The following is a 21,940-nucleotide window of genomic DNA, read 5'->3' on the forward strand; positions in this document are numbered from 1 at the left end:
TTAATTCGAATCGAGAAGCGAGCGCTTTTGAAATATTGATCTATACAACACAAAAGTGATAAAAACGTCTAACTTGCATTTGAAAAATAAAGACGTCTTTTATAATATTAATATGTCAAATTGCGGACGTTTTAATAAACTCTTTTAGATGTCTTCGCGTTGCCTAAAGAAACGTTTTACTCTGGGAAAAATAAAGACGGAAATAACCCACTTTGGGGCCCACGATTACGCGTAACTAAAAATCGTAATTAGCTATTCTATCTATTTCTAAGATTTTTAAGTTATACTAGTCAATTATCTCAATTAGTTCTGTCGATATTCAATTACGCAAAAACAATTTTCACTTAAGGGGCACTAACCAAAATGTTAATTAGAGTTACTATATCCAAATAGTTTGATTATCTAAAATCGTGGGCCCCAAAGTGGGTTATATTTTTCCCAGAGTATCTATCGTGAAAGTGTCGTATGAAATGACAAATCCGATACTTCAATCGTTGGATATGCATGAACAGAGATTGTTACGATTTAAATTAAATTTTTGTTGGAGAATCCATTTTTAATTAACTAAATGAGATTTATTATTTTATTCGCCGAGAGCTTTCTGAATCTCCCTCTTTCCGTAATACACATACCTCGAACTCTATATCCATAATGAAATTTCTGCTGAGATTAGATGGAAATGTTTTAGGGAGCCTAATGGCGGATTGATTTGCGGGCAGACGAATCGTCGTGTGTCAATTTTGTCCTTTCATTAGGCTAATTACTCTCCAATCTCTGACTATATGAATATATCCTGAAGAGCCGACCCATCTAACATCGAGATGTACCATTCCGTTCGTGTGATAAGCGGCGATCGATTTATTTTTAGTTTACCAATTTCCTGCGCGCCCGGTCGGACCATTTATCGTCCGGGTATCATAAAAAGTAACAAAGGTCATTTATGAAGATAGACGGGTTCAAGTTCAGATGTCATATCATGGCCCACTTATTTTCGGGCAGTTCTTTCGGCGACTACATGTCGATCGATTCGGTGTAATTCGGAGACGCGGCTCGTTTCCATTGCCAATAATTAATTGAGTGCAACAAGTAGCGCTAAAAAGAATTTCAATCGGAATAAGGGATTGCGGCAATCCTTATCTTAACAGTGCTTCTTACTCTTAACCTTTCGAGAAGGGCGTCGGCCTCGCGTGTAAGTCGATGTCAGTAGCCAGCTAGCTAACACGTGAATAGCCGCTTGCACGCGACGTTGATGAATATCGCGACATATCGTCTAACACCGTCGCGCAAACCAAGGGTGGAATACGAATCGCGGCTGCTAGGAAATCGATGTCTCAGTTTCTTACTCTCGTGCGTCACGCACTTCGATTTATCTTCGCATTAAAAGGATATCATGATAAAATGTTACGTTCTCGGAAATCTGCCATAAGAAGTATTGCACAGATGGAAAAGATAATTAAAAATACCTTACTTAGATATAAATAGAACAATCATATATGTTCAAATTAAACAGATTTATCTTTAACAAATAAAATCAAGAACTTCTAAAAAGATTAATTGATATTATTAAAAGTTAAGATTTATACTATAAGTGTCTTTACACGAAATTTATGTTACATATAAGATAAAATTTATGTTTAACATATAATAATTGTTTAGCATTTAAAGGATTTGAAAATGATACTTGCATGTAATTAATAATTACATTCGATACTGAGATATCACAACCCTATTAAAAGCGGTAACTACCGAAAACTGATAGCTGTGCTAATTATACGATCGGAAACTCGCTGCATCGGATCACTCGTACAAACATCTTGATTCTCGATTTCAATTTGACCTTATATCAAATTTCAATATGTTAGCACTTGTATATCGTGATGTAAAAGAAAAATTGGATGTTTAAACAAATCGTGAATGTAATAATGATTGAACAGTATATTGAATATTTCATTCAATATTGTGTATTCGTCTGCGGCATTTTTTTCCATGCGCAGAGATTAGAGACACGTGATTAGATGTAATCACACAGCTTGTCTGTTTAAATTGGCATGTTCAGAAACGCGCTGCGAAACGCACGATATTTAGATGATAATCACTTGGCAACGACAATCAGTTCGCTGTTTACGGTGATCTGGCTTTCATCAATCGACGTCAGGAAAAAATTGCGCATTTTGCCATAATGAGATTACGTGTACAATTATTAATACCGATTGTATTCAATCAAGACAAATGGTTATTTGATAAATACGAAAAAATTTCTGTAATTTAACTGCTCGTAGCAACATTTCGATGCTCAGTATATAATTTTCATGCAAATAATGGCGATGAGAATCATATTCATATATTATAAAAATTGAGAATTATTTATTTACAATATAAATGGTTAGAAAGGAGTTAACGCATAATTGAGTGCGAGATATTTCTAATAGGTTTCTCATATACTTTTCGTGCAATTTGTGTCCCATATATTTAAAGATTCTCTTTTATGTTATAATTTTAATGTGGCAATAACGTGCAGCCCGCTCGCAATCTGTTACCTTTAATCAGCAAAAACTGAAAAATGCCTAGCTATCTTTTCCTTAACAAAGACTCACGTGGTTCGAAAGGGTGAGCATGATGGTGATCCTCCTGAACTGCATCACGCTCGGGATGTACCAGCCGTGCGTGGACGACCAGTGTGTAACGAATCGATGTAAGATACTGCAGGTACGTACTCATATCTCGCGGCAGCTCGTTGGAAAAGGAGGAAAATGAATGAAGGAGAGGAACCGGCGTAATCCGCGTTATCGCATTCGGATTTAAGAAAGCGAAGTGTAGCGTATCGGATTTATTTAAGTAAGAGCCATTTCCATAAGAACGGCTCCCTTCGCGATCCCGAGTATCGCATTTGCATGTTCGCGTGCCAGGGAGAAAAGTCCGATATCGGAATGGGAATATTTAAAATTCCATTAAGTCAACTTATGGAGAATTTTCGCGTGAAGGCAGCGATTATACGACGCGCTGATAAGCGAGTTAATCGATTATGCATCTTGACACGGTTTCCGGCCGGCTCGCAATTAGTCTAGCGGAAAAGGTGGCGGAAAAGAAGGATGAGGAGGAGGATGGGGATGGGATGGGATGGGATGGGATGGGAAAGAGATGAGAAAATTACTGACATGGTACAGCCGTTAATCGAAGCCTCTAATAGAGTGCGCTAAATCAATCATGGTGAATTACGTCGATCATACTCCGTTTTAATTAAGTCCTGTCTATTTCTTTCAGATGTTCGATGATATCATTTTTGCCTTCTTCTCCTTGGAAATGACCATAAAGATGGTGGCGATGGGGATTTACGGTAAAGGAACTTATCTCGCGGATTCCTGGAATAGATTAGATTTCTTTATAGTGGTGGCTGGGTAAGTATTTCATTCGAATTCATTAAGTTTCCTAATTTTCCGAGAACTTGTCGTGTTTCAAAAAGTTTTTGTATAAAATCTGCGAGAATCTGCATGAAATGCATTTATGATAGATAACAATATGGAATAAAAATACATAACTTCCTAGCAACAATTGTAATAATGTTACAATAATTATAATAATCAACTGAAATTATTTTACGTTTATAATATTTTATATATTTTCTGTTCAGATTATGTGAAAGATATATTATTATATTTTTTAAATTTCTTACAATTTAATTTCTCTTAAAATTAAAATTCAGAATTCTTCCTAACAATTGTTTTATACGCGTTTATACAAATTATTAAATACAATATATTGTCCAATTACAAAAAGATTTTACTGTAATAAATTATAAAATAAATTATAAAATAAATGTTAAAAAAGATTAAAAAGTGACTTGGTTGTAGCGCTTTCGAATACTGCCTAAACGTGGAAAATATGAATCTGTCAGCCATCCGAACGATAAGAGTATTAAGGCCATTACGAGCGATCAATCGGATACCAAGTAAGTAATGAAATCTTTGCGATATGTCAGAAATTTTGACAGTTAACTCCAGTTTGCTCCCGTCGTCGATTTCACGGTGCATTGCCAGGTGCATAACCATCTCATACAAATCGTAACGCATTCACAGTTGATTTCATCTTGGAATTGAAACGTGCCGAGGGTAGAGGAGTACATATAATCATATTAAACAAGAACGAGTAAAGTTGCCAAGAAGAGGCATTTAGCTACAAACGTTAAGCTCGAAATCCAAGGATGAATTTCGCGTAAGCGCGAAATATGTACACGCGTCGCGGAACTCGCGACCTTAATTTTAATAGCAGATCCTTCAATGATCAATGTGTACATATATATTATATCCTGATTATTTTACCTCCATACTATCAAGGCATTTAAATCGTTTTTTAGAAAGAATTTTATACAAACTATTTTTAAGGCAAAATTGAATAATATAAAATGTTATTGTGGCTTCAAATTCCTTTCTCTGAATTTAAACGTCAGTGATTGAGATATTTAACGTTGGATGCTAACCAATTTTTATGAATAATGATTTCACCAAAAACTCTTCTTTTTTTTTATATAAATAGCATAGATATTTGTCAATATGCTTATTATTAAAATTAAAATTAAAAATTTTAATTATTCCGTGTAGAATATATTTTCAATTTATCGCGTGTATTTGTAACAAAAAAAAAACAATCAAGATAACATTAAACTATTCTTACCTCGGATACTGAAATAGGCCGGTATTCATAGTCGGTTCTTATTTCAAGACCGTCTCAAGTAATGTCTTAAGATGCTAATACGGCTCTGTGATTGGTTCATAACATCTTAAGATTGCACTTAAGACGCGGTCTTAAATATAAGAACCGACTATGAATACCGGCCTATTTCAGTATCCGAGGTAAGAATATCCGCGAGCAGAATCGATGTTGCCTTTGTTCAATAATTCGATAACGAATTATGATGATAATTACACATGGCATTATACATTTGCGTGTTATTAATCGATTACGAAGTGTTATTTTCACGAACACCTCCGATAGGTATGCGGATACTGGTGATGTTGCTGCTCGACACCCTTCCCATGCTGGGCAACGTCTTGTTATTGTGCTTCTTCGTTTTCTTCATATTCGGCATTGTCGGCGTGCAGCTGTGGGAAGGCATACTGCGTCAACGCTGCTTCCTCAAGGCTCTGCCCAATGTCAAGTATCCCGAGTAAGTCGGCGAGAATCTTAAGTTCCGCGGACTATTTGTTGACTAATTTTTTTTTTTATTATTATAAATGTTCGACTCCGATTCTTCACGTTATTGCGCCTCACGCTGCATCGCATTTTTTTCTCCTCTGTCTGTCTTTCGATTGCTATGCAGTTTGAAGCGCTCCGTCGCCGATTGTCGCATTTCCGCGAGACGGCGAAACATGTAGGAACTCAATAACTCAAATCCGGCAATTCGGCATTAACTAGGAATTTTTTTGCGACATCGTATATTCTGTACATACATCGTAAAGCATCGCGTTCAGCGCAAAATAGTCTCTCAATTTTAGCAATTTCTATCTAAGGCTTATCGTAAAAATGGTGGATTTTCAAGATCAGCATTTCGAAGCATTTTCGCTTTTGTGTAAAAACTTTGGTCTGGGAGCTTTTGCAATAACATACGACGGAATACAGTAAACGCTATGGCCCCACGTGCGAAACGATCAGGAGGAGTGATTTTCATTTTACATGAGGCATATTTGCGTTTACCGTGTTCAAAGCATGCTATTGCATATAAAAAAGTCTATTACTCTGCGTACGCAATTTTTTGCTCGACAATTTTTTGCTTAGATAGAATATTTCTATTTGACACGCTTGTAATTTGTTTACGTCGCCTGAGACGAAACGGGTTCCCTCGGGATTTTAGTTATGGAACTTGCGTCTGATGCGAATGGGATAATCAAAGGTTCGAGAGCGCGGCAAATCAGCCGCATACGTGCACGCGATTCGGCATCGAATTAATGACTTGGTCGTGCGTTTTCATTGGCGCGGAACCCAATTGTAATCTAATATATCCAGATTGCATGGCGAGTAGCTTCAATTGTCGCAAAGCATCGCTTGCCGAGTTTTTCTTGCTGTAAATTTAACGCTCTATTCTTCCTTCGCTCTCTGTCTTTCGCCAGTTCTTCTCTGCGCCAGTACTTCGCGCTCGATCCGCTTCCAGACGATCGATATTTGCTCAGAATACAGTGCAAATTTCGTAACTCATGCTCACTCCGCTCGGCTTATCACGAAACTACCCATAAAATGTAATCTCAAACTTGAGATGGCCGCAACTTAACGAAAGTGGATAATTAAACACTCTTAAGCGTCGTCTACAATGGCAGCAGGAGTATACAGTAAGACGTAAGCAGTAAGTTATTGACTAATGGGATTTTTACAATCCAAGAATAATCGACTGTGGTTGGTCAATAACTTATTGCTTACGTCTTACTGCATACTCTTACGGCTATTGTAGACGAGCATTTTAGACCTTATATAATATTGCGTTTATCGTAAATAACAGAAAATATATCATGAATAATTTATCCTACTTTTTTTCTTATATTTCTTAAATATTATTCTTTCTTTGCGGGACATTTATTACGTTTTTATGTCCTATATATGCGATATCTAAACATAAAAAACAAGAACAATTAATTTCTCTTAACAGTATTTTTTCATTGTTGGTAACTTGTTTGAAAACTTACGTGACTAGTTGTTGACATAAGGCAAGTCTTGACATAAAGGAAGATCTGTAACTATCGAATATAAAAATTTCTAGCTATTTTTCTAAATAATAGTTATATAGCAGCTATTTTTCTAAATAACATTTATACAAAAGGTAGGCACCTTTTTTTGTCACATGAATAATTTAGTATGTGGCAATAATCGACCTTATTCTATCGATCCTAACATATAAAACCTAACATGTAAAACCTTTTTCAAAGTAAATATAATTTTAAAAGCATATGACACTTACAGCGACCTTTCTGTCAAATGTTCGGATATCGATTTGAGATTGTTGGCGCGTTCTAGATGAGAAAGATATCATCGGTGGCGAAAGGGACCATGAGAAGTTCGTGAAAAGCCCTGGATGGATCAGTATGTTCTACTTCTGAACTTTTGCTTTACAGGAGTATATCACGTTAGGCGATCCGAGACATTCTTCTTACTCTCCTCTCTCTTTCTCTTTCTTTCTCTCTCCTTTTTTCTTTCTTCCTCCTTCTTCTGCTCCTCGTGACTAAAAAAAAACCTAGACATGTAAGTACATGACCCCAGGGAGGCAGTGACAGGCTATTGTTTCGCTGTTGCAGGTTACTCTCGGACGAGTACTCGGTTCGATCACGCATTTAGTAAGCTCTAGTAGAGAACAATGTGCTGTACATACATATATATCTTTCTCTATCTCTCTCTCTCTCTCCCCCTCTCAATAATACATACCTATATAAATCACAGAGTATAAATACACAAAGCATCCATATGTACATATATGTATATACATGCAACCATACGTGACGTGCATATGTATATATTATCTCTCTCTTTCTCTCCCTCTCTTTCTCTTTCTCGCTCTCACTCTCCTTTTCTATCTCTCCCTCTGTCTCTTCCTCTCTTATCTCTTCTCTCTTAACCACTGTAACAGTGTGCGATTGTACCGTAGTATGTACTCACATAGAGCATGTCGACTCGACCGACAACGAATGAAACACTATTTCGTATACTGGCTGCCGATCGAGAAGACGATGAGTCCGAGATCCCCGAGAGCGAGAGAAGAGATCAACCCTCCTAAACTTTGAGATAATATTTTAGTGTCGGGGCTACTTCACCATCTCCACACTTAATCGTTCTAGCACCGAGGCTCTCTCCTCAATACACACGTTGTAGATAAATCGCGTGGTACGCGATTCGGAAAGCGGGGATGGAGGAGAGATCTGTAATTTGTGGGCGACCCGGAAACTCCACATTTTTCTACGAGATTACTCCAACACTTCGGGATCTCTTCGGCTACTTTGATGCACGAGTCAATGTTCTTCCTCTTCTTTGCTCTGGGCATACCTTTTTTGATTCGCGCGCCTCACTCTCACTCTCACTGTCTCCTTCACACTCTCTGCCTCTCTATTTTATCCTTCCTCAGCGTGTGTCTAGTCGGTAAGCGTTAACGATGCTTTCTGCATATGTGAACTATCGATGTGTGTCTGGCATCGGTGATCTCTGTGGTTTCACAACATCGCACCGCTTTCACGATAGCATATCCTTCCGTTATATACAGAGCGTCCCGAACGATCCATGCACCCACATAACGAGATTTTTGGTCCATAGATTTGAAGTTGACATTTACTTGAAATGGAAAATTTCTCTAATTCTTTATAAATCAAGAGAGATCAAAGCTTCAACATTTTAAGGAAGGATGGACATTATTTTTCCCCAAGGAATCTCATTACGTGAGACATGGACGCGGTATCACGGACGCTCTCGGTATCAATGACGTTGCTGTCAATGATTATGGAACGAGCCGAACTCTAGATTTTCACGTCCGCACGTCTCTGTTCCCGTTCGGACCGTACAATTACGATACGTTTAAAGAACAGGAAGCTTCGTCGCACATTTCAAGATCCTAGATTCATACTTGCGCACCCGGGTGCCCCGGAGTCATTTTAATTCCAAACTCACATGGCGCGATAGCGCAGCAAGAGAAGTAGGCTCCATAAAGCTCCAAGCCCAAGCCCAGAGAGAGCTAATTAAACGCGCGGTGCTCGCGCGGTCTATTCCGGTATACGTAGCAGCTATTTTCGAACGTTTATCGACTTCTGCACTGGCGTTACTGCCGTTCTCGCGTTCTGGTAGCGCAGCGCTGGAGCCGCGCGGATAGCGATGGCCCTGGAAAGCGGTCAACTCGTAATTTTTTAAGTATGCAAGCCAAAAGTATTTTTGAGAAGGCATCAATGTCTATCTTGCGATTGCGATATCGGAATTCGAGCAAGTGTCAAAAGCAATATCGCAATGTATTTAACTTTACGTGCAAGAATGTTCGAAGTAATACATATTTGTAGTTTGAGAAAGAACAGATATAAATGGAATTGAAAAATTTATCTTGAAAACTATTATGTATCTGTTTGCTTTTTCGAGAATATCGAGATGCCATCGCTACTCGCACAGAGCTCGCTGCCAAATACGCTCACAGATATACAAAGCGATCAGATTTTTCTAATTATGATCCCATAATCTGTAGTCATTTTTGCTCTGGGAGATAAACATTATGATGATAATAGACTATATATAAGTGGTGTAGTCTAAATATAAAAATTAAGATTGATCGTCTGATTGAATTTAATTACAATTATTTCCATGTTTTTTTGTGCAGCTTTTTTATAAAGCTTTAGACATCTTTTTGGAATCATTTTACGATTATTTCCAAGTTAAATTAATTTCGCATCAAAATACAAGCACGAAAGTTTATTGCAACAAAATCGTGACAAAGTAATACATTATGGGGATTAATATATTGTTTAAAAGTAGGACATCCGGTCACCTTATAAATATATAACATATGAGGGGATCTAGAACGATGGGCACGATCAGCACAGCGAGCACAAACGTGAAGCACACGACTATGCCGCGTTAAAGGCACGCAAATTAAGGAGAGCACAGGCGATCACGTGCACACCGCTAATTAAGCATACATAGCGTGTGTTTGAATAACGTAAAATTATTTCGCATTATTTTAGCAAGTGTAACGCTCCATAATGCACTATTCCTCTATCGCTCCATATTTTTCTGTTCGCGATCAATGAACTTTATTATAATACTATATATTTTAAATGAATTATATCAAGAAATGTGATATGTCAGCATGACGCTGTTAAAAAATTTAAGAATTTCAACGCAAACCTGGATAAAGTGCGAAGTGAAATCAATCATCCGATTTTAACGGGATTATCAATCATGACAACGTCTGAGAATCCAGAATAAAAGACGCCATATTGCGATATAGAGGAGTACAATCGAGCTTAGAGAAAGATGGCACATTACCGTTTAATCCTAAAGGGCATAGCATAAAATTATGAATTGTCCGTGAAACTTGAAACGTCACGTATATTTACCCGTATTTCACATTAATATATTCAGGATTATATGAACGTATTAACCCGCAAATGAAAGAGAGAACGTCATCAATTTTATTTTCTGCTTTATACATTTCAATATCTAATGAAAATATCAAATAAATACTTGCCTAATAATAATATTATTAAGTAATTACTTATCACTTTGCCATTTATATTAAATGATATCTGATTCGCGACCGTCTCTCCGGACATCGAAGCTCAAATATCCTTCGGGGACTTTTTTTAAAAGCAAGGTTTTGTTTACGTGGCTCGACAACGGCGTAACTTGCAATCTTCGAAGCTAGGAACGACCGTTCATTTTCGGCATCCATGGTATTGCCGATGCGATAGTTCGACGCGAGGAACGTGTTAATTGTGTTTCTTTTCGCACCAGCCGACTATTTTCGGCGCGATACCAGCCGCGTGCACGCAAACTCGTGTCGGTATATACGTACATCTGCATTTGCCTATATATTTCTCTCAACCGTTGCGCACGTACGTTGTACATCAGCATCTATATATACGTGTACGTATATTCTATACTATATGAGGTGTCCGAGAATCATCGGACGAGCTGTCGACCAGTGATATAAACAGAGTCGAAAGTGTAAGCATGACAAGGCCGATGTGGGAAACGCGCGCCCGATTCCCCGAACAACACGCGCTTTATTCGAAGCAATCTCGGTACGAAATATACGAATACTGCGTTAAACGTATCGATCAGTTTTGCGAATCAATGCCACAGCCACGTCACGCTGACAATGATTTGCGCGTTGTAGGTCGTTTACGATTAGCCTTTATTCGTATGCATATACATCCTTCAGATCCTATAGCCCGGGAAACTCCGATCGATCGCATTTACATATTTTCGGTTAGGTTCCCGTATACCCATTTACACAAAAAGCCGCACTGGAAGCTCCTCCGGTAATTCCATGACCCTCTGAATATTATATATTATGAATATATGAATATATATATATAGAACGAATTACTAAAAACCATCACGAAATAACTTCTTATTATATCTCACAATTTGGTTACAATTTATTTTTTTGGAAAAATTGTGTATCTTCTTCTATTAAAATTTAAAATTATTAAAATCGTACATATCATTGAACTTGTTTTTTTTTTTTCGACAAAATCGCCGCAATATTTTTAAATATTACGAGGTTTACCAAAGATAAAACTTGCTTGATGCATTATTTTGTTTGCAAATATTTGTTTAAGTTAGTGCATAAGAAGTTATTTTAAACGACAGTTCCTAGTGACTCGTCCTGTATACATTTACGCTATATATACTATATATTATTAATTATATCAAACACGTTTTGCATACCTACATACAATGTACGCATAAAGCGAAGCATGCGAAGAGTGCATCCGTGCATAATAAGGCATATGTACGCAAGTCTTTAAACTTAAGAATCTATCTATCTCGTGGAGATCAGTGTGCGTAAATTTTTAATCGTCGCTCTGTTGATTTTCCAGCGATCTGGAGAAGTATTTCGAGTATGGGGGTCAGGATTACATTTGTTCGCGTCCCGACGACAGTGGGATGCACCTTTGCAGTAATCTGCCGCCTCTCAAACTCGGTGAGTACGTCAAAAAATTTCGGATAAACTTGCAAAATAGCATTTAATAAAATGAATGCGCAGTTTCATAAATTTAACTAAATTTAACTCTCTAACAATCCACGTAGAGTTAAATAAAAAATGCTTTATACAAGATACTCCAGAATTTTTCTTTATTCCGAGCTCCCCAATATTTTGAATCCATCACGTTATTGCACATTCGGATAATTGATTGTTTTATCACCGTAATCGAACGCAACGGCGTTTTTCGCATTCAGGGAACGTGGTGTGCAACAGTACCGCTGTGCCAAACAGTAACGTCACGTTCATCAACAATGATACCTGCGTTAATTGGAACTACTACTACACCGAGTGCAAGGGCCAGGGCAACAATCCATTCCAAGGAACAATTTCGTTCGATAACATCGGCCTCGCCTGGGTCGCCATATTTCTTGTGAGCGCTTTAGTTACTCGTCCTACATTCGTTCAGAATAATTTACGTATGCATGTGTACATGTACTCGAACACGTACATGCGGCACGGAATATTTCTCCCATCTATAAGTAAAATACTTATGCGGCGCCCGAAAGTCGATGGATACGGATCGCGCACATTAGTGCCAGGAGAAAAATTACGCTATCGACGATATTACGGACGAATTGGTTTTTATTCGATAAGACGTTATCGCGAATGAGTAATGTGCTAGCTGGAAGGCTTCGTATTTCTATATGGTGAAAATGTACGAGACTTCATTCACAATGTATTTCCTCTTAACGCGTTTGTAGCATGTTTTTCCTAAATTAGCTTTCTTCAATTTTTAACGAAAATTCAGCCGTAACGTTTTTAATATCTTTAGTTCGTAATTTATTAATAGATTAAGTTTATCGCCTTATTCGTCGCTATTTCGCCGAAACGCTGAGTATCGCAATCGTGTCGATTTGTAGGTAATCAGCCTGGAAGGTTGGACGGACATAATGTATTACGTGCAAGACGCCCACTCATTCTGGGACTGGATATACTTCGTTCTCCTGATAGTCGTGAGTACTCCATTTCCTACCCCAATTGCACGGCGAGCGCAATATGTGAAACATAATATGTGCTGAGTAATATGTCTCTTTAAAATAAATTCTTTTTACAATACAAATAATGATAACAACCATCGTATGATTATATTCACGCCTTTAATGATCAAGTAGAGCGAAATTGTAATCTGATTTACGAGGAGATAATGAACACAATATATAAATATAAATATATAAATATATAAATAAATATAGAACAAACGCGGAAAATATTATGAAAGAATTAAGAGCCTGTGAATTAAAAAAGGCCTGCGTTTGCAGATCGGCTCCTTCTTCATGATCAACCTCTGCTTGGTCGTAATCGCGACGCAATTCTCAGAGACGAAGAAGCGGGAAATGGAGAGGATGCGGCTGGAGCGCGCGCGTTACCATTCGACCTCGACGCTTGCCTCGTCCACGAATACTTCGGAGCCTGCTACTTGTTACGCCGAAATCGTCAAGTGGGTATTTGTCATCGTTGCCCATCCTCCGAGGACGCTGTTCACGCGAACCGGATTGTTCCTCGTCCCTCATTCACCCGCGAAAACCAGCGCTCGTGCTTTACGATGGATGATGATTTGATGTCTTTTTTTTTCCAGATACATCGCCCACCTCTGGCGACGAGGCAAACGAAGACTGATGAAGAGATATCGCTTGTGGGTGTACAGGAGGCAGCAGAAGCGGGAGCAGAATCTACTTAAGGAACCGCAGAGTCAAGTACCTCGTTCGAATACCGCTGCTGTTGGACCGAATCGCGTACCGGGCGGTAAATAAATTTAAATAGAAAAATTGAATTAATTCGTAAGTGCTCGCGTGCGAATTAAACTAATCCAGACGCATTTTAATGCTTAAAAATTATTTTGTTTAAAACGTGTCTTAATTTATAATTAAATATAAATAATAATTAAATACAAATATAAAACATTTTGTTTACATATAAAATATATCTAAATAAACTAAAATTTGGATTAAATTAATCTCCATACGAACACTTAGGGATTAAAAAAAGGGGAAATTAAATATAAAACTTGAAATGGAAGTCTTAAAATTCCTACGACGCTAATATCGACCTCGAACTTTCGAAATTGTTACATGTTCAGATAGAAGACTACACCATGGGAGGTGTCCGCGACTTCTCGCCGCGCTAGAATATGCGGAGCAACAGCAGCAACAGCAGCAGCAGCAACAGGCTACCAGTGGCAACGGCGGATCTGTCATTGATTTCGCCACGATCACATCCCCGACGCAATCAGCGGTGGCAATCGCCGTCCCCGTGACCGTCGGCAATAGCGTTGGTGGTAGCGGAAACCTGGGCACCGCGCCTCGAGCCAGCCCCGAGCTTTCCGAGGCCGAGGCTTCCGCGAACATGTACCACAGATTGAGCGTCCATCGTGCCTCCTCCGTATCCTACAACGGAAGCGACAACGCCGTTGTGGGAAACGTGGCCGAGGCAAGTATACATATTATAGATATGAGCATGCATATGAGAACACATCACGAAATTTTTCACACGTTAAAGACGAGCGGCGCAATTAAAGTTCAAATAAAATATTGGAAAATAATTTTCCAATAATGTATAATGGTTAAATTATTTATTTATTCATTTAACTAAAGTGAGATAAATAACGAAACGGTAAGTTTTGATTTTATTATTGGAGGATTATTCATAACGTTATTTCGTTTCTTTAGTGGGCTCAATTACGCCGCTTGAGCTTTCGCTCTCTAAAAATATTACACTCGACTTTGATCTTAGTAAGCAACTGTAGGCAAGCAAAAACATTTTTGAATGACTCGTTTAGCGCTCTTCCCGTTAAGCTATTCTCTTTGCTGATATTTATCTTCTGCTTTATATCGATAGTAGCGTATTTCATAGTAATTATACATGCTTTCCGTGTAGAAGAACATTAGCATTTTACGTTTCGTCGAGTTCTCTTCGACGGTAATAGAAAGTACGTTTGCACAAAAAGAACGGTGATTTTGAGCTTTAGGTACGGCAAGATATCGTGCATAAAGTTTCTTCCCTTAATGCTACAAGTTTGGGCCGAGAACGGTTACGAGAGAGAGCGCCTGTCGTAGTGTACATTATGCGTAACGTATGCTTGATTATCGCCTTTTAGACGAACAGCACGTTGTTGAGTCCACCATGTACGCATTATCGGAGAAGAAGCAGCGTAATGTTTAGCGACGTGGTACTGCTCCATGGCAGCAATAATGTCGGGAATGCGTTGCAGCCGGGGTTGACGGTGACACCGGGCGAACGTAACGTCTGCTCGAGCGAGAAGATGACACAGACGGGCGATGGTAACGTTTGGTCCAGTCCGCTGCCGGACCACGCACAGGTAATTTCCAACTGCCATGATTGCTCCATAATTTAAAATGGAGGTCTCTTTCTTTCTTAAATAAGGCGTACTGTCGCAGATGCAAGCTGAGCTGGGTGGCAACGAGGCTATGACGTGTCAGGAATTGTTGGCTCTCAGCGGTGCTCTCAGCGCTGCTCTGCCCACCGGCCAGCTAGCACTCGATTCGTTTCTAAATTCTCTCACGAAAGGCAAGTTCTATTTTATGTATAACGAACATGATTTATCATAAAACTGAAATTTATGAATTATTACGGATTCTTATCTAAAAATGTTTCAAAGATCTTTTAGACTTTAAGTTATTCTTAAATTCAATTTTCAGAAATATTATAAAATGGAAATATCAAAACGATAAAATTAGTTTATAAAAATATTACATTTTTAAGATATTATAAATTTTGATAAATGTGAATGCTTTCGAACTATGATTCGTATTCCCTTACTAAATTTAGAAAATAATTGCAAACAGCTAAATAAATTTATATATTCAAGACAAAGGAAAAAAATGTGAAAATGAATTAATATGCGTTTTATAGGTATAACAGATCGTCACATCACGTTGGAAGATCGCACGCAATGGTTGACGTCTGACGTTGACAATTGTTCCTGTTGTTGCGAGCTGCAGGGAGGTGATCAGTGGCCGGACGACGGTGAGAAGTTGCAAAAGTCCTCGCGGCCTAGACGGTTTCTGAGACGCGCCGGTAGCTGCTGTATCTGCACCTTACGCTGCATGAGACGGTGGATCAAGAAACTTGTCGAGTACAAATACTTTCAGCAGGGTATTCTACTAGCGATCCTCATCAACACTTTGAGCATGGGAATCGAGTATCATAATCAGGTGATGCCTCGAACCTGACTAAACATTACTTCGATGCCGCTTCGGATCTTTTTGGCGTAGCGTCAAGTTTTTGATAGGAAAAACTACTGTGTAATATTATCGCAACTAAAATAAAGATAATACTTCGCAAAATGTGATTACTAATCAGGATTATGTTATGTGTACGCAGCCGGAACAATTAACGGTGGCCGTTGAGATGAGCAATATCGTATTTTCGGCAATCTTCGCAGTGGAAATGATGCTTAAGGTAATAGCGGAAGGTCCGTTCGGTTATATCAGCAACGGCTTCAACGTTTTCGACGGCATCGTCGTCATCCTGAGGTACGGTAATTTTCTTCATAAATTTTTATATATCATATATTATCATATAAAGAAATAACAGCACTCGTACATAAACGATAATATTAAATAAACATCATGTACGTAGTACTGATGTCTTGTAAAATACATACACACACAAAACTGTCAGCGCAATTCCCTCAATCTTATTTCGATTTTACGAGAAAGCCATAATGGATGACGACGGATTGTTGTGGCTGTCTCGTAAAATCTTTCACGAACTGATCGTCTACACCGAGCTAACAAACGATATTGCACTTCTTGCAACGTATTTACAGCGTCGTCGAGCTCTGCCAGTCAGTCATAGAGGGCCGCGGTGGTCTTGGCGGTGGTAGTTCCGGTCTGAGTGTCCTACGTACTTTCCGCCTTCTCAGGATCCTGAAGCTGGTGCGATTTCTGCCCAATCTACGACGACAGCTCTTCGTGATGCTGCGCACCATGGATAATGTTGCCGTATTCTTTTCTCTTTTAGTACTTTTCATCTTTATATTCAGGTAAGTCGCCGTCTTATCTTCGTCCGCGTCAGCGATACTGCCGGAATACCGGGCCTCGGGCCCGCGTCGCCGGATCTTCTCTCCGTTTCCGACTCTCTGTTTCTTTTCTCTTTTTTTTCTTGCGTGTGTGACCGCTCGCCCACTTCGCGAACCAGATCGCCGATCATCACCGATGAGATTAATTCGATGAGTCCAACCACGAGGAAACCGTTCGACCGAACCTACGCGTCGCGGATACAGGGCGCTATCGCGTCTTCCTGTTCTAATTATCATCTCATCAGCCTAGTAACGTTTGCATGTCTGGCAAGGCGGATCGAAGTTACGAAACTGCCGATAGGTATTGTCAAACAAATTGGGCAAGAACTTTGAAATATGAAGCGTCGATGACGATAATAGCCATTGATTCTAAAACAATATAAAATATCTGGCTGGAAAAGTTACGAAAGAGCTCAATGGACTTTGTGTGTTCCATAATAATATTTATATTGCTTTTGGTGATAATGACGATAGAAGCTATGTTTAATAGTTAAATTTTATCCATGCTACTCGGTTGTTTTGTAAATATAACAATATGATATCAGAATTCTTATAATCCTCTTAAAAATTATTTTTAGATTGATCTTTTCTAATTCTTAAAAAAAATAAGAATTTAAGATGGATATTGAAATCCTGAATATTAAAAAATTTTCATATTTAATTTTTTTTATTTAAATACTATATATGTTTGAAAAAACATGTAATGACTATAATTCTCTCTGAATTAAAAATTTCTATCTTTGTTTCTTTGCGTTTTCCTTTATTAATAATTCATTGAGCATTACGTTAAATTTAATTATGTGCATTCGACCATGCGACAATTTCGTCGACGCTCGATATTTTAAAAACGGCTTCTTGCTCGCTTCTACGAGCTTTCGAGCTTCAGGAACAAATCGCGCGCCGCTGCTCTTCGAGCCGAGGCCTACATTAGGTGACTGTCTTCCGTTCACATACCTTTCTCTTCTACTTTATTCGCTTTTACTTTATTTCCGCGCGGTGTATGAGCCGCCATCAGTTAATGCATATCACATATATATATATATAGAAGTTTTCAAGTTTTACCAGCAGTTGTCTCGTGTTCTCGCGTCTCCTAGCGTTTCTTTGAGCGGCATATTTTCTGACGTTGTTGGTAATGACGATGGTATTTGTTAGCACGATCTATTATTACGAGGGGGGAGTCGGTCTGCTGCTGGCCCCTTCTTTATGGCTTGAGGCATCGAACGTACTTTCGACGTTTATCTAGAAGATATATATCTATATATAAATATATATATACGTATATGGAATATATATTTACATGTGTGTGCATGTGATGCTTTTCTGCTGGACGTCTTAGCGACGAGTATGAAAGGCTATATGTATATATATATATATTTACTATCATCATATTCTCTTGATTTATATATTCATACACGTGAATCTCTCCCGCTGTCATTCTCTCTCTTGCTACTCTGAGCGCCTATATTAAGTGCGTGCGCCTCGGTGTGGCCCTCGATATTAGAACAGCTTGCGAATGTTCGACATATATCCCCCCCCCTCTTTGCAGAATTACATATATATACATATATATATATCTCGTCATGCTGCGTAGGATATCCCGCTATATACATCCGTGCGTTTACGACACGTTTTACGACCGTTCGATAGCCGATCTGCCGTCCACCGCAGCCGCAGCCCTCGCTATTGCGATCTCGATACTGCAACTGATTACCCGATATCTGCCGCAGACACGTAGACGCAAACATTGAAAATTTCGCCGTACTTGGATCAGCTTAAATAATTAATTAAACGTTTAAAAGTAAAAAAAATAGAGATATTATTATTACTGAACGAGTTAAATCAGGAATCTTATTAAGCACTTAAAATTTGTTTGGATTTTTTTTAACAGTCGTGATAGCAGAAGTATTCTTAAGCATTTCTCGGATTAAGATAGAATCGGAAACTGTTTTTGTCACGTGTAATTTACACACGGATTTTTCGAAGAATCGTGAAGAATAAAGCAAGAAGGAACATTCGCTAACGTCGCGCATCTCACTGACGCAAATCCGGATGATCCTTTCCCGTTCAAAACTCTCTTCAAGATAAAGTGAACCTTCGGAAGTGAATACAAAGTCGAAACTATGCAAATGCTCGCGAGTACGTTTCTGCGCGCCGATCCGTAGACATCTTCTTCGACGGCCATCTCTAGGTGTTTGCATCTTTCTTTAGCCACAAGCCGCGAATGAAGCCCCGACAGATCCGCTTTAGAGGAATTTTTCCTTTCTCGATCGGCCGGCGCTAAATAACGAAGTACTCACGATGTACTTGCATTGGGATCGCAAGCAAGATCCCGACTTACTCGGCCAAGGTTTCAGATTACGACGAAAGTTCACGTCAAAATCGAGTCAAGCTTTCTCGAGCGCTTTTAAAAATCGGTATCATCAGCCTACAAGAGTTTTCCTTTACAAAATACGCCATGTACCCACGAACATTGTACGACGTAAAGATCGCAAAAAGATGTCGATCGATTTTGCACTTTCGTCGTATCACGAAACACACGATATATATAAAATGTCGTAAAATTATCGGATGTTCATTCAACCATAGATAAATTCAACATTAAATGTTATTTTTGGCGGGGCTTCTGCGAATTAGTTGATCTTATTAAGTAAACTTTACTGAAATAGATTTCTAATTTAGTATTCCTTCTTTCCTTCCTTTTCTCCCTCTCCCTCTCCCTCTCCCTCTCTTTCTTTATTTCCAAGATAATTAATGTTTAAAGTTAAAAGCTTGTGACATTCTCCTAGAAAGTTTTCCCTGAAGAAAATTCCATCTACTTTTATCATCGAATTCATAGTTGAAAGGACATCCGATGGGAGTTTTAGAACATTTAAATATATACCTATGCATATATATCACATATATGCATTTTGAATTGATCGGTTACTTGGCCGAGTCATGCTTTATAAATCGCGATTTCGTCTTAATTGAGCTTTATCCCCCTCTTATCTCTGTTTACTCTCTCTCTTTCTTTATCATTCTTTGTCATTTTTTATCTCAGTCTACGTATATATATATACATATATATATGGATAAGGAAGTACATTGCACGTTTCGTTGTGTTGTAGTATTCTCGGGATGAACCTGTTTGGTTGCAAATTCTGTGAAACGATGAAAGGCAGCTCTGACGTCGAGTGTGATAGGAAAAACTTTGACTCGTTACTCTGGGCTATTGTGACGGTGTTTCAGGTACCTACCAAAAAAAGAAAAGAGAAAGAAAAAGGATACTTTTTCACGTATCTTCTCGAGGGCATTTTTGACTTCTCTATATAGTGTATATTATATATTACTTATTTATTCGTGCATATATATTAACGTTGTACTACACCGCATCTACATATATATATATACGCTAAGTATACATACGTACTGTCACGTTTTTTGGTTTCCCGACAAGTTAAAGTCATGCGATCTCTCGTGCGTCCGCCTACACTTTATATGATTTCTGAGGCCTCAGGTAACGTATAACTGGGAGATAAGCGCTTTCCAGCATGTCGTCGTCACTTTTTCGACGGGACGGGAAGGGGGGAAAGGCAGGAGGAGGCTACCGGTACCGACTTTAGAAGTAATAGAGACATTAAACGAGGTATTATATAAATGTTTTCTTTTTTTTTCTCTGAGGGAGATTATTCTTCAAATCGTCTTCAGTATCTTTTACTTTGTGTGAATACATTGAGGAAGGGGATGGGAAGAAAAAGCTTGACTAGAGCCGGTGCTGGAGGCTCACACGTTGCACACGGATTATCCGGTGTGCAGGGTTATCAAACGTTGCATACGATTGCCGGCGATGATCCCGGTGCTTCTTCATTTCGGGTTTATCTGTCGCTTCGCAAGCACAACACGCGCGTGTTAATACGCTGCCTCCTGCCGCGTTTTCTGCGAACGCGTCGAGCTGGCCCCTTTTGGCATGCCTTCGCATGCATCTGTTCTCTCAGTGTGTCACAATGATAAGTGAAATTACCTGCATCTTACAAGTATTTCAAGGAGTAATTATCAAAATTTTCGGGCATATAATAAAAGAAGACAGAAGGAAGAATGATACGGTTTGTAATGATTCCGCGCGTAATATTGAATTCATTGATGAATTAATATATTGAACGTGTTTCTAGAAACTCGAGATTTTTGTGAGAATGCAGGGATTTTCGCTCAGGCATCGAGAAAACTTTGCTTAGACGCTTCGCATACTCACTCGCTTATCTCTGTGTGTCGACGGTTGACATTACTTTTATATCGATGTTATATTGATGTTATCAGAGTAGATGGTTTAGTTATAATGTTCGTTGCGCCATCGGAATCCTTAGCAAAGTAGGAAACATCGAAGGTCGGTGTATAAAAATTCTGCCGACAGAGTCTCAAAACGATTCTGAATAATGGAAACGACAAGATCAAACTTTATCTAACAAGATTCTAATACACATACACGAAAAATCCGATCAATTATTTTCGTACGCGTTTATCACACATCATCGGACAATAAATATTCGTTAGGCGTGTTCAAACAAGGAGCAACAACGCAAATAATAGAAACGTCTAAATTATGAAACGTCTAAATTATGACAACGGGATTCACAAGAAAGTTGAAAAGATACGGTAAAGTCCAAAAACAAGTCGGCGTTTTCTGGGCGCGCTTGGAATATTTGTGTTGTTTGAAAACCACCCTAGGATCGCCCGGACACGCCATATCCTGCCTAAATGACACGGTAAATGGCTGTTCTAAGATTACACGGCGATCCTAGAATTGGCTTTTTGTCCTGGCTAATATATCAACGGAAATGAGACTCTTGCCCGGTTCATATCGGTCCGCGCGTTGCGCAAATTGCTTTGCATGCGATGTATCTTCTTAGCCATTTGTCGTCGCCATGTGTCGTCATTGCTGTTACCGTCGTCTTTTTTGTACCGCGCGTATATATCACACCTTGCTGCACATCACGTCTTCTCACGAAGATCGACATTCATGTACCTCACTACAGATATTTCTTGCCAGTTACACTGCTAAAAAGGAGCGTCGCTATCAGCGGCGACCGATCTCTTTGTACGTCGGTTTTCGTGACATCGCGGCGAGACGCCAACAGGTAGTCGCGAGAATCGCGTTCTCTGATTCTCTGCAGAAGCGAGATCATGCCGAGCCAGCAGCATTGTGT

The 21,940-nt window shown here is 38.9% G+C and overlaps 1 protein-coding gene across 5 annotated transcripts in view; it reads left to right on the forward strand.

The window, feature by feature from the left end:
* The window catches only part of Ca-alpha1t (Ca[2+]-channel protein alpha[[1]] subunit T), a 52,482-nt gene that overhangs the window by 14,432 nt on the left and 16,110 nt on the right, over positions 1–21,940 (forward strand). For 2 of the 5 annotated variants that reach the window (XM_071704618.1, XM_071704619.1), the window contains exons 2-17: positions 2,594–2,706; positions 3,262–3,395; positions 3,849–3,946; positions 4,990–5,161; positions 7,275–7,313; positions 11,553–11,656; positions 11,914–12,089; positions 12,580–12,672; positions 12,979–13,157; positions 13,296–13,462; positions 13,797–14,146; positions 14,814–15,035; positions 15,115–15,244; positions 15,590–15,891; positions 16,061–16,212; positions 16,509–16,724. In XM_071704618.1, the coding sequence (XP_071560719.1) occupies positions 2,594–2,706; positions 3,262–3,395; positions 3,849–3,946; positions 4,990–5,161; positions 7,275–7,313; positions 11,553–11,656; positions 11,914–12,089; positions 12,580–12,672; positions 12,979–13,157; positions 13,296–13,462; positions 13,797–14,146; positions 14,814–15,035; positions 15,115–15,244; positions 15,590–15,891; positions 16,061–16,212; positions 16,509–16,724 (2,647 nt within the window). Of the gene's footprint in view, positions 1–2,593; positions 2,707–3,261; positions 3,396–3,848; positions 3,947–4,989; positions 5,162–7,274; positions 7,314–11,552; positions 11,657–11,913; positions 12,090–12,579; positions 12,673–12,978; positions 13,158–13,295; positions 13,463–13,796; positions 14,147–14,813; positions 15,036–15,114; positions 15,245–15,589; positions 15,892–16,060; positions 16,213–16,508; positions 16,725–19,867; positions 19,989–21,940 lie in introns of all 5 variants that reach the window. The other 3 variants (XM_071704620.1, XM_071704622.1, XM_071704621.1) reach the window with 3 other exon arrangements.

Source organism: Temnothorax nylanderi, unplaced genomic scaffold, assembly GCF_030848795.1.
Source record: "Temnothorax nylanderi isolate EJ_2023f unplaced genomic scaffold, tnyl_v1.0 TNYL_tig0042_pilon, whole genome shotgun sequence".
Lineage (NCBI taxonomy): Eukaryota > Metazoa > Arthropoda > Insecta > Hymenoptera > Formicidae > Temnothorax > Temnothorax nylanderi.